The sequence below is a fragment of the Denticeps clupeoides genome, chromosome 15 (genome assembly GCF_900700375.1).
Source record: "Denticeps clupeoides chromosome 15, fDenClu1.1, whole genome shotgun sequence".
In the NCBI taxonomy this organism is placed as follows: domain Eukaryota; kingdom Metazoa; phylum Chordata; class Actinopteri; order Clupeiformes; family Denticipitidae; genus Denticeps; species Denticeps clupeoides.
The window spans coordinates 13,638,971-13,652,992 of NC_041721.1; the positions used below are offsets into that span (position 1 = coordinate 13,638,971).

A 14,022-nucleotide genomic window follows, 5' to 3' on the forward strand; every position below is an offset into this window, starting at 1 on the left:
AAACCGATTTCCGATTTCACCGATTTTCTTACAACCTGCTGGCTGTTGAACCTGTAACTGTAGTTCACTAGTTGACTAGTGTAAAAATATGCAGAAAAAACCCCTGATAAATCATTCAAGCTGTTTAAAGAAAAAAGAGTTGCAATTAAAACAACTTGAAATTCTGTTGTATGTAAGCCCATGGTCAGAAAAAAAAATCTCACATTTCTGGTATTGGCTCTATGTGCATCTGGTTAAGGGTTGAGTAATGTGTGGATTTAAAAAGGGAAATGAACACTGGACACATCTTGCGATAAGAAGAAGACGTATTCATAGTGAAACATGGACATTTATGATAAAACATTATTCTAGCTGATGCATTAAATGTAAATTGGCCTAACTGAGTCAGCAGAAGCTGTCAGAGCAGCAACAGCTAGGACGGTGACAAAGGTGACATGTTTTACTCCCAAAGCCTTTAAAGGATAGAAATGTATCACATTCGAACTCTCAACATGAAATTAATCAATCCATTTTAATTGATATGATATTAATTCTAAATGACTTTAATAAATGACTTTAAATGACTTTAAAATACAAATACCTTTGCAGCATAGATGTGTGTTTTTCTACACTGTTCTGGTTGAACAGCACAGCCTAGTGTTCATACATGACTTATATTTACTACATTATTTAAAAACTATAAACGAACAATCAAAGAAATCTAAAACAACACAACATCACTGTAACAATTTTTTTGTAGGAATGTTGTAATCAGGATCAGAATTCTATAAAACAGTAAGAGCAGAATTTTTTTTTTTACTAACAAAAAGTAAACTGAACCAAAAAACATTATAACATTTGACATGAACTCTGGAATAGATGACAAAACTGAAACTGACCTTAAAATATGACAGAAATAGGACATATGTAACAACAGAAACTGGCCACACATTTCAAAGCACAATATGTGAGTAGATCTAGTCTATGAATGTATTCTAGGTGACAGCTTTAGATGTTGGTCTCCTTCTCAGGCTCCTGTCCCGTTTCGTCCTGGGTGTTTTTACTACTATCATCATTTCCTTCCTGGTTGACTGCTTCTGGCTCAGCTGCCTTCTTTTTATGCCGCTGAACGAGCCGCTTGTACAGCAAGGCCCACAGCACATAAGATAGTGCGTACAGGCCATAGATCAGGCCCAGAAACCTTGACCTGCAGGAACACAAAGGATGGGAGTTCTAAATGACATAGCATGTACAAATATGTCAACACCATTAACAGACATTTTGAACAAAGCAACCAATTGCACCCTTATGATCACTTCACCTAAATGCATCTGTATCGTAGAGCCGACATGCTCCTCTGCCTCCGCATCGTTTGGTTCCCCATTTAAGGCAAGCCTGGTCAATCAGTGCCCCAAAATATATTGGCGGAGGGATTCCACCTATTTGAACAACAGCAAGAACTTTCACACAGCCCAAAATGCATTTTAATGCAGTTTTACTGTTTTACACTTTACTACAACAGCCATTCAGTTGTGGTGTTCTCAATATTTCTTTAGCAAAAACGGCATGTGTGCTCACCTAGTGTCCTAACTATCAAAGTTTGCATACCCAGGGCCAATGATTTCAAATCAGATGATATTGATCTACAGATTAAAAAAAAATCATTTAGATTTTGCTTATAATGTATGCAGTGATTAAACACATTCTCAATTTGAGTTTTGACATCTACGTGCCTGAGCAGGACAATGTAACCTGGTGTGGCTCCACAGGCAGACACAAAAGCCCCCAACACTGATATTGCCATATAGAATTTGAACATCTTGTCACAGTCTTCACTCCTTGAGCACTGTCCCAATGTGGCAGACATATTTGTTGGAAGGATGGGCACCTCCCCAATGCATGTACAATTGTGAAAAACCTGGAGAGGCAAAAAAGATCAGTGTGAAATAGTGAACTAGAAGGCAATGCAAAAATGCAAAACAAAATACACAAAATTACAGGGGTGGTACAATAAAAGAATGTTTGCGTTCAAGAGTGGAAATCTTGAAGGTAAGCAGCTTTAAAAAAATGAATGCTGGAGGGTTGTCATCTAAAAACCTAGTAACATAGCTCCTATCCTATTTAATAATAATCAACTATGGCACTGTTTTCTTGGATAAATAAACACCAACCATGCTCTGACATTTAATGCACGCTCACTCTACCCTGGAAGGCGGTTCCTATCTGACTCCTTCCCAATGTTTCTCCCATCTTAAATGTCAAAAGTTTTGAACACCAACAACGGTGTTGATCAATTCATTTAAAGTTAAGTGAAAGCAAAGTGCTTGTCATTGTGAAACACTGTAGCACAGCACACGGTGACATAACAAAATGTGTCCTCTGTATTTAACCATCACCCTTGGTGAGCAGCGGGCAGCCATGACAGGTGCCCAGGGAGCTGTGTGTGGGGACAGTGCTATGCTCAGTGGCACCTCGGCAACTCGAACCGGCAACCTTATGGTTACGGGGCCACTTCCTTAACCACTAGGCCACCGCTGCCCACCACTGCCTTAAGTTGCACATAGTTAATTGCATGCATTGCCTCACCATATCCTTGCCAAAGCCAGTGGCTGTCTGGCAACCTGCCAGGCAGGGGTTGGCATAGGTTATGCCATTGGACGCACACACAGGGTCCCAGTGCTTCAGAGAACAGGAACACTCTGTATTACATTGAGCCAACAGGGTCTCTGGTTCGTAGGAGACTTCAGGTAACCTTGGACAGACATTAAGATTATTTTTAATGAATGAATTGGTGGCGATCTAAAAAATGTCCATACTTTACATACGGCATTAGGATTGGACAATGGCCTAGTTTATTTGTCATGACTCTTACCCCTCATAGGACACAGTGAGACCTGCTACCTGCGCATTTCTGCACTGCAGGAAATACTGAGTTAGCAGAAGACAGAATGACACAAGTGAGGTGGTGACAGAAACCCGTGCTGCTCCCAGAATGCTCAGCTTGAAACGCTTCATCACAAAGCCACCAGTGATGATGCCCAGAGCTACAGCTGGTAGATTCATAATGCCTGGGAAGATTGAGCACAAGTTAATGAGTACATTTTAAAAATTATTATAAGATATTTAAATAGAAAAATCACATATAGTTTTTTTTAGATACTGTTCAATTCAAATTTATAATTATACATAGCTATATTTACATTTTTATAATTACAATTACCCATACTGCCTTACAATCAGTAGTTACAGGGATACTCAGAACTAAGTGTCTTGCTCAGGGACACAATGGTACTAAATGGAGTTTGAACCTGTGGTCTTCAGGTTCATAGGCGAGACCACCTGATATTAATAGCATATTTTCTGCCAATTTAATGTTAGACAGTTGGTTTCACTATTAGTATGATATCTAATGCACTGTCACCTACATGTTTTGGGTATTTAACTGCTTGGAGAGAGATCACATGGGTGTTATTGTTCATATTTTTTACTTTATTATGTGTGTAAATACATATAATACCAATCATGAAGATGGCCTTTGATGAAGACTGTCCATACGTTTGTTCCATGAACTTGGGTTTAAAAGTGATCATCCCAATGAAGCCACTTACTGCCACCAGGGATGTACAAATAATGAGTATGTACACAGAGTCACTGAACAGCCTTTTCAAAGATGGCAGGAAATCTGAAATTTAAAGAAAGATTCACACACAATTTCATTTTGATGATCTCATCTGATTTTCAGTGTAATATCTAGAAACGTAGAGAGACATGGACAAGGTTAAAAGGTGAGCTGAGATCAGAATACAGTGGCTGAAGGTTAACCAACATCTACTTGTGTGAAAAAAAAAAGACAGCATGATAGATAAAAAGCCAAGAGAAGCCTGCACTGGAATAACCTGTCACACCCAACCAGTGAATCTCAACTTGTAGATCATGAACCTGTTTTCAGGGGGTCTTTGTCTGGGCAATGTTACGAATAAAGTGCTGTCTTTTGAAACTCAATAACAGTAGGTGGCGATATTGTCTGCTTTGGGCTGTAGTGTTTTTTGTGGTCTCGGCCTTGTCTTGGTCTCAATGCTATTCGGTCTCGGCCTTGTCTCTGTCTCGACACTATTTGGTCTCTGCCTTGTCTTAGTCTCGGACATAGCAGTCTCGATGGGATGGGGGAAAAAAGAAAACAGTCTGTGGACTTCAGTTTAGGACAGTTATTTCTATAAAATAGACCTCAATAACTCTTAGGTCAGCTGCTTGTTCTGTGTGAATACAGACAAATTCTTTTTCATGAGAAGCTGTCAATGCACCCATTAATTCACATGGCAAAAACTGGTTTTAACTTGTCATGTGAATCAATTTGAACATGAATCAAATATAATTAGTTCAGTTTGAGATGTACTCCTATGCACTATGCTGTGGGCAGGGTAAAGGCAGAAATATACTTGCTGTTAACTACATACGTATGTACGTAAGTACAGCTACAGTCCGTATCCTACGTTCTTTGCAACGTTTTTTGTGCACTTACTCAAAAATTAACATACGGATACGAAACCTGCATAATTTTATTGGGGCAGTGTTACATTTCCATTTATGGCATTTACCAGACGCCCTTATCCAGAGCGACTTACAATCAGTAGTTACAGGGACAGCCCTCCCCCTGGAGCACCTTAGGGTTAAGTGTCTTGCTCAGGGACACAATGGTAGTAAGCGGGATTTACTACTTCTGGTTCATAGGCGAGTGTGTTACCCACTAGGCTACTACCCCCCAGTGTTGCGAAATCTGCACTCAACAGATGACAATTTTAAGATGAAGGTATTCGTTCATGTATTTGTTTTTTTGTTGCCTGTAGTACACACTAAAGATTACGACACACAGAACAGACACGAGTATATGCCTTGAGATTCTCCCCCGTGGGCCTCCTTTCTCTGCATGCTTCACCAGAGTATCTTCCACGACATGAACCAAACCCATTACAAATTGTTCCTGGATGAAGTCAATAACGTGACCTAAGTCTGTGTAATCCTTCAGTCGGCTTAGCCTGTTATGAGTATCTGCAGAAAATTAGTCCATCTGATTACAATTCTGTGTCTATGTGCAAGACAATTTCATTGTATGACATTCCAAAATGAAAAATAAACTTGATTAGTTGACTCGTCTCCATCATGAGCTGGAGTTTAAAAATATGCTTTTAGATATGTAAATTATTTAAAATAGCTTCATAGTACTTTAGGGGCTCCATACATTACCCTTTATTAATTCTTTAGATCAGTGAACTAGCACTATCTTATCTAACATTAATTTGGCTAATTTGCGAGAAGAAAATATATTTTACAGCATCAGTGACATTTGAGATCCAAATGTCCATTGTGTTCAATTCAAAGCAAGGGATCGTTACATATTCATAGCTTACCCAAGGCCTCGGCCCTGGTATAAGAGACCTAATATGAACATCTTTCAGGTACATCCCATCTCTTTCCCATGACAAGGCCTGATAAAACGATTATTGGAGAGGATTGCTGAGAATATTTCAATGCCTTTTTCTCTATAGTTGACCTGAGTAATGTGACGTCAATTCTAGACCTAGTCTGTTTTTGGTATTGGTCTTAGTCTCAGTCTCAACCAGCATTGGTCTTGGTCTCAACTTAGTGTTTTTTGGTCTCATCTTGGTCTCGGTACCCTGAACATTTACATTTACATTTACGGCATTTATCAGACGCCCTTATCCAGAGCAACTTACAATCAGTAGTTACAGGGGACAGTACCCCTGGAGCAACTTAGGGTTAAGTGTCTTGCTCAGGGACACAATGGTAGTAAGCGGAATTTGAACCTGGGTCTTCTGGTTCATAGGCGAGGGTATTACCCACTAGGCTACTACCACCCTCAAGTCTTGGCAGTATCTTGGTTTTTATACCCTCCAGTCCTAGCAATGTCTTGGTCTCAGTTTAGGCGGTCTTGACTACAACACTAGAAATATGTCTCCCGGAAATTCCACAAGTCTTTGCATATTCCAGGAACGGTCTGTCTGCAGCTTCTGTGAGGTTAGGACCTAACCCTAACCCCAGCCCTAAACCTAACCCTAACCTTGAATGTTTGAAAGTTTGCTTACGACGGAGGTCACGTGTTTCCATATACTGTGGAGGTCACGTGTTTCCATATACTGTGGAGGTCACATGTTTCAGTTTACTATGGAAGTGATGTATTTCTGCCTACTATGGAGGTCACATGTTTCCAGCTATGGTGGAAATCCACACAACACAGCGGCTGCTGCTCTTGGGGAGAGTCCTGGGGCAGTGTTGGCCTAGCAGTAAGAATGTGGAAGGATTATGCTTTTGAATTTGGCAGATTTATTTCTATTGCAGCACTGACTTTATTTCTATTAGATGACCATGCAGGTGCATTATTCACATTGCATGGAAAGTCAAGTCCCTTATATGAGTGGTCACATATTAGAGTTTTTTTTTCTGGGAGGTGATAGTCTGCTTTCTCTACAGGAGGACCACACACTTTTGGATCACCCACTCAAATCAATAGCACTTTTTGTCATGCCTTTTACTTCATACATAAATGTCATGTGATGCTTTGTTGCAGCTCATGTTAACTGCAACTGTGAAAAAATTGGCAAAATCACACTTTCTTTGAATGCCTGATGTGAGTGTAAAACATTTCCACATTTTTTTTTTCCAATTTTCAGTTTCAAAAATGTGAAGATGAATAATGATGCAGTAGATTGCCCTCAACAAAATGAATCTGGGACCTAGTTGGAACAGATCTGGAGTCCTACCTTTAGCCAGGGAGGCCATGGTAACAGGCTGCTGCTTCTCGCAAGATGAAGGCTCACTTTTGCCCTCTTGGGGTAGAAAAGGGCCTTGTTCCCCTTGTGTACCATTGACGGCCTTCTTGCTGTTTTTGCTCTCTTGCTTAGGTAGAGACTTGGGCAAAAACCAGAATGGTATTCCAGCCAGGAGCATCACAGCACCAGTAACCAAGAAACCCAACCACCATGCTCCAACCCATCTGGAGTCTTTGTGGTTGATGGCGATTACATCTGTACAGAAGAAAGAAGCAAAAATTAACATTTGTAATTGAAATGTTTTTAAATTTGATAAATTGTGCATCTGTATTATATAATGTTCCTCAAGTTGTGGCTTGCAACTCACAAGACACTCCACTTTGTCTAACAGTTTCTGTTCCTTTCACATGTTCAGCTTATTCAGACAGTTACTTACACATTTTACATTTACATTTACGGCATTTGGCAGACGCCCTTATCCAGAGCGACTTACAACGTGCTTTCAAGTTACCATCGATGAAGAGATCAATTCCGGTTCACTAGGACCCCAACTATGAATACATCTATTTAATTCACTCTGTTGTAGATTCTGTACACAAAGTTTGACAAGAAAATTACAATTTAATCTAAATATTCTTTAAAGAGGAAGGTCTTGAGCTGTCGTTTGAAGGTGCTCAGTGACTGAGCTGTTCTGACCTCGAGGGGAAGTTCATTCCACCACCGAGGGGCCAAGATGGAGAAAAGTCTGGATGAATGTTTTCCTTTTACCTTCAGAGATGGAGGGACCAGGCGAGCAGTACTGGAGGCTCGGAGTAAACGAGGTGCAGTGCGGGGTGTAATAAGAGCTGTGAGGTAGGATGGTGCTGCTCCATGTTTAGCTTTGTAGGCCAGCATCAGTATTTTGAACCTGATGCGTGCAGCTACTGGGAGCCAGTGAAGGGAACGTAGCAGAGGGGTGGTGTGGGAGACACCATATATTGGACACACCACCTTGAAAGTGAACTTTAGCCCCATTTTAATTATTATGACCTGGCAAATATATACTGCATGCAGAGCCAACCTTTGCCATACTTTGCATTTCCAAAAATTAGGGGGGCTCAGAGTCCCCTGATAGCAGATAATACTAATTGTCCGGTACAGCTGAGCTCCCAGAAAGGTAAACAGAACCATTATAACAAAGAAGTTAATTTATTCATTCATTGCACAGTGTTACTTAATGGGAGCAGGAAAATTTTTTCACAAGAAAAAGTCACTTGCCTAAGTCCACAGCCCCAATGTCTACATAGAGCCTGGCACAGAATGAGCCCAGGAGAAAACCAAACATAGGTCCAATGATCCCGACTGTTTGTATACAGGCTGCATAAGAGAAAAGGTCAGAGATAAGACTTTAGGCTTTGGTTCTGTATAAATTAATTATTAATTACGAACTCTGTATGTATGTATATATATATATATACACACACACACACACACACACACACACAAATCATACTAGTGGTATTCAGATTTTTTTCTTCACATTATAATATGAGATATTCTGACCTAAGTAAAGGGCTGTGTTTTCCTCCTGAGAAAAATCATCCAGGTAGGACAGTCCCAGTGGCATGACTGGGGTCTCTCCAATCCCTCGAAGCATGTTGCCAAGAAACACGTAGGCCCACAAAGACGACCCTGCTGCTTTCTCACACTCTGAACAAAGAGATCAGTTGCAAACAGTTCTCAACATGTCTCCACAAAACAGTTCACGCACACTGCTCAGATATCAGCATGTCCCAAATAGGACATGTGAGTCTTTAAAGTGACTAATGATGACAGTCTTCTAAAAACCACATGCATCATTCCAAATGGATAGCCGAATCTTTAAGTACCTTCAAGGCTATCTGCTGAAGGAAGTCCATCTGCAGACTCCTCGGCACTTTTTTGACACGGCAACATGGTGTGAGTGAGGTTTTTTTCAGAAGATTGTGTGATTGTTGTTTCATATTTATATCTGTAAAACAAGAAACTTGTTAAAAACCAAACTATCATCACCGGAACACCTTCACAAGGAACACCTTTTTTTGGTCTATTTATCTTAGTCTATTTATCCTTGTAAATTGTGCGAAGCACTATTTTGAAAAATAGTGTCCTTAATCTCTAAAGTTTGAGCAATGGAAGTCTCTGGTAATGCTGGAATAAAAAACTCCAGATGACTGCATCAAATGACATTATTTCCCCTCGTAAGCATGACATGGGTATTTCTGTTGTCAGTGTGTTGTGGCACTCGAGATGGTCACTTACGGCCCCTGGAAGAAGTGTGGTAGGGCTGTGCAGAAAGAGCCGACCGCCATTATCAGGCAGCCGGCTCCGATCAGCCTGGGCCGGTGGAGCTTTGCACCAAAATAACTCACAAACGCTATGACCAGCAGATTACCTGTCAGCAAGAGTGCACCAATCAGTTATGCGGGACCTTCTGAATGGATAGTTTGCTTGGTTTTTTACATGTTCATTGCTGGTATTGGCAAGTATATGTAGACTTTCAACTACAAAAGGAAATCATTCTTTTAGAGGATTTATAGCCACACAATATACTGGTTTGCTGTGGTTTCATGACTTGCATGGTTATGATGTCATAAACCTGGCATTATTAGCAATTATACATGCAACTGTATATGTAATTTTGATTGATATCATCAAAACATCCTAACCTATATAAAATCAAATATCATACATCGTCAAGCTGCTGATGTTGCTTAGGAACAGGCGGACCAGAGATGGAACTAATTCATCATGGACGCTAAAGTTTATTGTCGCAACACTCATAAATAAATATTAAATTACTGTGGTATGATTGCAATAACACCTTGTGAGAAAGTGGCACCAGTGTGGCAGTGAACATGGTCTTCCGCCTTGTGTCGACACAGACAGTACCCACTGTCACACACCATATTGTGTATTTTGTATGTGTAAAAATAAAAAAAGAAAAGTAAAATGTAAAGTAATTTTTTATTAAATTGCATTCTGTCCATCCATAGGATGGGGGAAATTAATTCATGTGCAACATGAATGCAAGCAATCTTACCGATTTCAAAACTCCCATCTATCACCCCAATGAAAGTACTGGGGATGTCAAAACGCCTTTCGATCTGTGTCACTGAGCTCTTCATATAACTGCCCTGGAATGCTTTGGCAAAGTAGACGAAAGACAGGGCCACCAGGAACAGCTATTTACAATCACAGACAAAGACACATGTGCACACACATTCAAGCACAGACATTTCTGGGTCAGAGGGTTATGGTATTGTGCAACAAGTGACAAATGTCAAGGCATTTAAAGTCAAATCTGTTGAGTCTCTTGATTTATACCCACAGTTTGCTCATTCATGCTCACTGAATTGTATTGTTGTTTTTGGTTTTACTTCCTTTTTGTCCTCCACAAGTTTTGGAGTTTTGTTACTTGTTGAATGGCGCTAAGATTTGTGGGAGAGTGGGTTTGTGGAAATGTGGATTTCATTGTGCTGGATGAGTTTGACCAACTACTTGACTTTTCCTTGCATTGGGCAGCAGCAAAATACTCATCAACTGTGTAAAGTGACCAATCACAAAAGCAACTGCAAGTCTTTGAGGCCCATCATTTACTGCTAATGCTGTTCATTACCCAGACAATAAAGAGTTAAAGATTAAAGCACTTAAAAGCCTGTTCTGTAGGTCAGAGGTTAATAGGTCATCATGCGTGCATTTATGCAACTGTGAGATTTTGGGTAGTAGTCTGATGATCTGAGAAATCATTAAAGAACAAAAATAGAATCCACAATTGTAGCTGAAAAATTATAAATCAATATCGCAGTCCATAGTTTATGCAACTGTATGAAATGACATTTGTTTTTTTATTTGTTCTAATTCTCAATGACAAGTTTTAATCTAAATTGTTGAAATTTGTTATTTTTGCTTTCTCATCAGGGATACTATGTTCAGCACAACAGGCAACCAAATTTAGGACAAATTAGTCCAGAAATTAACAATTTATGAACCGGTCATTTTTTCATATGATCATTTTAGAGATGTTTGAAGAGATGTCTGATGGGTAACTGACCTTCAGTTTGGAGCAGCAGGACTCACGTGGCTCATTGGTTGCAACACTCATGATGCCAGGTTAAAGATGATATTCAAATAAACATGAACCCAGTGGGTCTGGCAGTGTAGAACCTATGGAGAAATTTTATGACAAACACAGCAGATACCACTGAATTACATTTTGTAGTAAATTTTGTGGTCATTCAGACAATTTCCTACAACAGAATGCTACCCAGAACAATGAGAAAATTCACATGCTTCCCAAATTTACATTTACATTTACAGCATTTATTAGACGCCCTTATCCAGGGGGACTTACAATCAGTAGTGACAGGGACAGTCCCCCCCTGGAGCAATTTAGGGTTAAGTGTTTTGCTCAGGGACACAATGGCAGTGGGATTTGAACCTGGGTCTTCTAGTTCATAGGCGAGTGTGTTACACACTGGGCTACTACCACCACACCACAAATTAGTGGATATGGGAGATATCACTGCTGTTCATGGACAATCCAGCACATGTCTATAATATGTATTTAAGGTATCCTGATGGGATGTCATGATGTGATCATTTTCTGGGATTATGTCATGGTAACTGTCAAGGCAGGAGAGAAGATCACAGAAGAACCCAAAGCCCTTTCTACTCTGCTGCATTAACAGATATCAGCAACAACAATGATTTCAGCCTACCTTCCCATGGATTCTTTCTGAACAGAGGATAATCATACTGCTGACTTATATATTTATTACACACTTTCCTCATTTGAAACTGTAGAAAAGCAGATATTCTCCAAAACCTGTAATTACACTAGCAAAATATGGACTTTTTTTCATTTGCAAAATTCAGAAAAATCTAATACAATTTATACCAGATATAATAGATAAGATATCTTATTTTAAATTCAATAATAACAAATCATTCACTCTGCACTGAATAGAAAATAGGGGCAAAGAGGAAAAAATTGTGTGTTACCTGATTCCGAGTCTATCTGGTGTGATGGTAGAGTGCAGAGGGTTGTCCTGTGAGTGGGACTTTGATCAGGCATAAAGCTCTTATCTATCTACATTATAGCAGTAATCAGTAGCCCAGTACTCATGGGGTGCTCAGTTGATCATATCAACAGAGGTCTTCCCTTCCCTCACATGTGGTGGTGAACATCCAGTGTAGAACATGTCCATTCATGCCAAAAATGCTAGTAGCTACTATGGTCTCAATTCAGTTTGGTTTTACAAGTTTTTCAATGTGTTTTTCAACACCAATGCCACAAACCAGGTTTACAGGGCTTTTATCTGGAAAGCTCCACTAACATGGCCTTTTATATAATGTTAAAATGAAATAAACTAAACAGAGGTCACCAGACTGCACTGATCCACTTTTACTACCAAAGCTGGTAGTTAAAAGTTTACTAAACTATATATAATATACATAATATCATTTTTAAATCTCAACCCTTAAATTCACAGGTATCAACAAAGACTTTTGTGTGGCAAGATGCACAAAATGTAAAATTGCACGAAGAGTCATATGTCCATGTTCATGATACAGCCATTGTATACACACCACAACTGTTCAAGATTGGATTACAAAGGAGAGAATGAAATTGCCCCCAAAAGAGAGATGTGCAGAGGTTCCTAAAGATAATTAACATCAGTCATGATCAGAGCTGGTCACAAAATGACACTTCTTACACTGGTGGATTAAAAAAGGTTGATTATGTTTTAAGGGCAGATTTAATATAATATTTCACTTTGGATTGTGAAAGATTCTGAACTGTGCTTTGTCCAATGAGAGGGCTTTAAGAGACTTAAGCTCCACCCACATCGACTATCATTTAGAACCTGCCCGACAAAGTGACAATGTTTTTGTCATTGTAATATACTGCAAGCACAGCACACATTGCACACAACAGTGCATTTAAACCATCTCTAATTGTGAGCAGTGGGCAGCCATAAAAGGCGTAGAGCAGCGTGGGGACAGTACCTTGCTCAAGGTGACCTCAGTGGCACCTTGGTTTTTTGGGGTTTGAACCTAAAATCGTTCCATTACATGTCCACTTCCTTAACCACTAAGCCACCACTGCCAAATAAAACTAATATAATATAAAAACAGTCAAGCCATTAATAGAACATGTGTGTATGTTGTTAACTTGATATAAAGAGAAAAAAATGGTGAATTTAAAAGTCCACCTGCTTTTATTTTTAAACATATTTGTCATCATTCATTTATTAGTGCAATTATTAACACAACTGAGAAGTTTAATATGAGTAATATTGGGTATCCTCTTTATTTGTCAGTGAAGCACAGGTGGCATCTTGTGGTTAAAAAAATTATGACAGTTGTTTCACATAGACCTTGAGACGTGAAAGTGAAGTGATGGTCACTATGATGCACTGCAGCACAGCACACGGTGACACAACAAAATGTGTCCTCTGCCTTTAATCATCACCCTTGGTCAGCAGAGGGCAGCCGTGACAGCCGTGATCTCTGTACCATACAGCACCATGTGTGAACCTGGTGGTAGTAGCCTAGTGGGTAACACACTCGCCTATGAACCAGAAGACCCAGGTTCAAATCCCACTTACTACCATTGTGTCCCTGAGCAAGACACTTAACCCTAAGGGTTACTGCCCCTGTAAATACTGATTGTAAGTTGCTCTGGATAAGGGCGTCTGATAAATGCTGTAAATGTAATGTAAAAATGTAATGAACCCCGGTGTGCCAACTCTAAGATGGTGATTTCAAAGACTCCCTGGTAAGTGAAGCACAGGATATATACCATCCTAATATAGAATGGTTTTCCATTGAAAGGTGTAAAACCCCACTGCCATAGGTCATCTAAAGAAGTATTTGCTTAAAATGTGTGCAAAGAAATTTGACATCATGAACATTCTTTAACTTGGTACTAACCACCTCTTGAAACCAACATTTGAAAGTCAACATTCGTTTTTTTTTTTTTTTATAAATAGCTTCCTGTTTCCTTCTAGAGAATGTATTAGGTAAAGATAATGTACTGACTCATCCATAATGTAAAGGAGCACACACTTCTAAAAGAATACTTTTGTTAGGCTAGGATAACTGAATTTGGTGATGTCATTGATTCATTACTGCACAATTTAAGCAAATTAAGCAAGGTCGATGTCCTCCCTGAGGTTGTCACAAAGCACCTCCCACACATTAGACTCAATACAGTCCTTAATAGCCTCCTTGC

General features: G+C 39.6%; 1 protein-coding gene across 1 annotated transcript; it reads right to left on the minus strand.

The window, feature by feature from the left end:
* Nucleotides 1–1,296: 1,296 nt before the first annotated feature.
* Nucleotides 1,297–10,887, minus strand: slco1d1 (solute carrier organic anion transporter family, member 1D1). The gene is made up of 13 exons (XM_028954529.1): nt 10,837–10,887; nt 9,826–9,967; nt 9,045–9,177; nt 8,633–8,754; nt 8,307–8,453; nt 8,022–8,120; nt 6,756–7,019; nt 3,497–3,661; nt 2,852–3,047; nt 2,566–2,731; nt 1,713–1,897; nt 1,558–1,622; nt 1,297–1,418 (listed from the first exon to the last, which is right to left on the minus strand). Exons 1-13 carry the CDS (start codon nt 10,885–10,887, stop codon nt 1,297–1,299), a joined length of 1,857 nt encoding a protein of 618 aa, XP_028810362.1.
* Nucleotides 10,888–14,022: the final 3,135 nt, after the last annotated feature.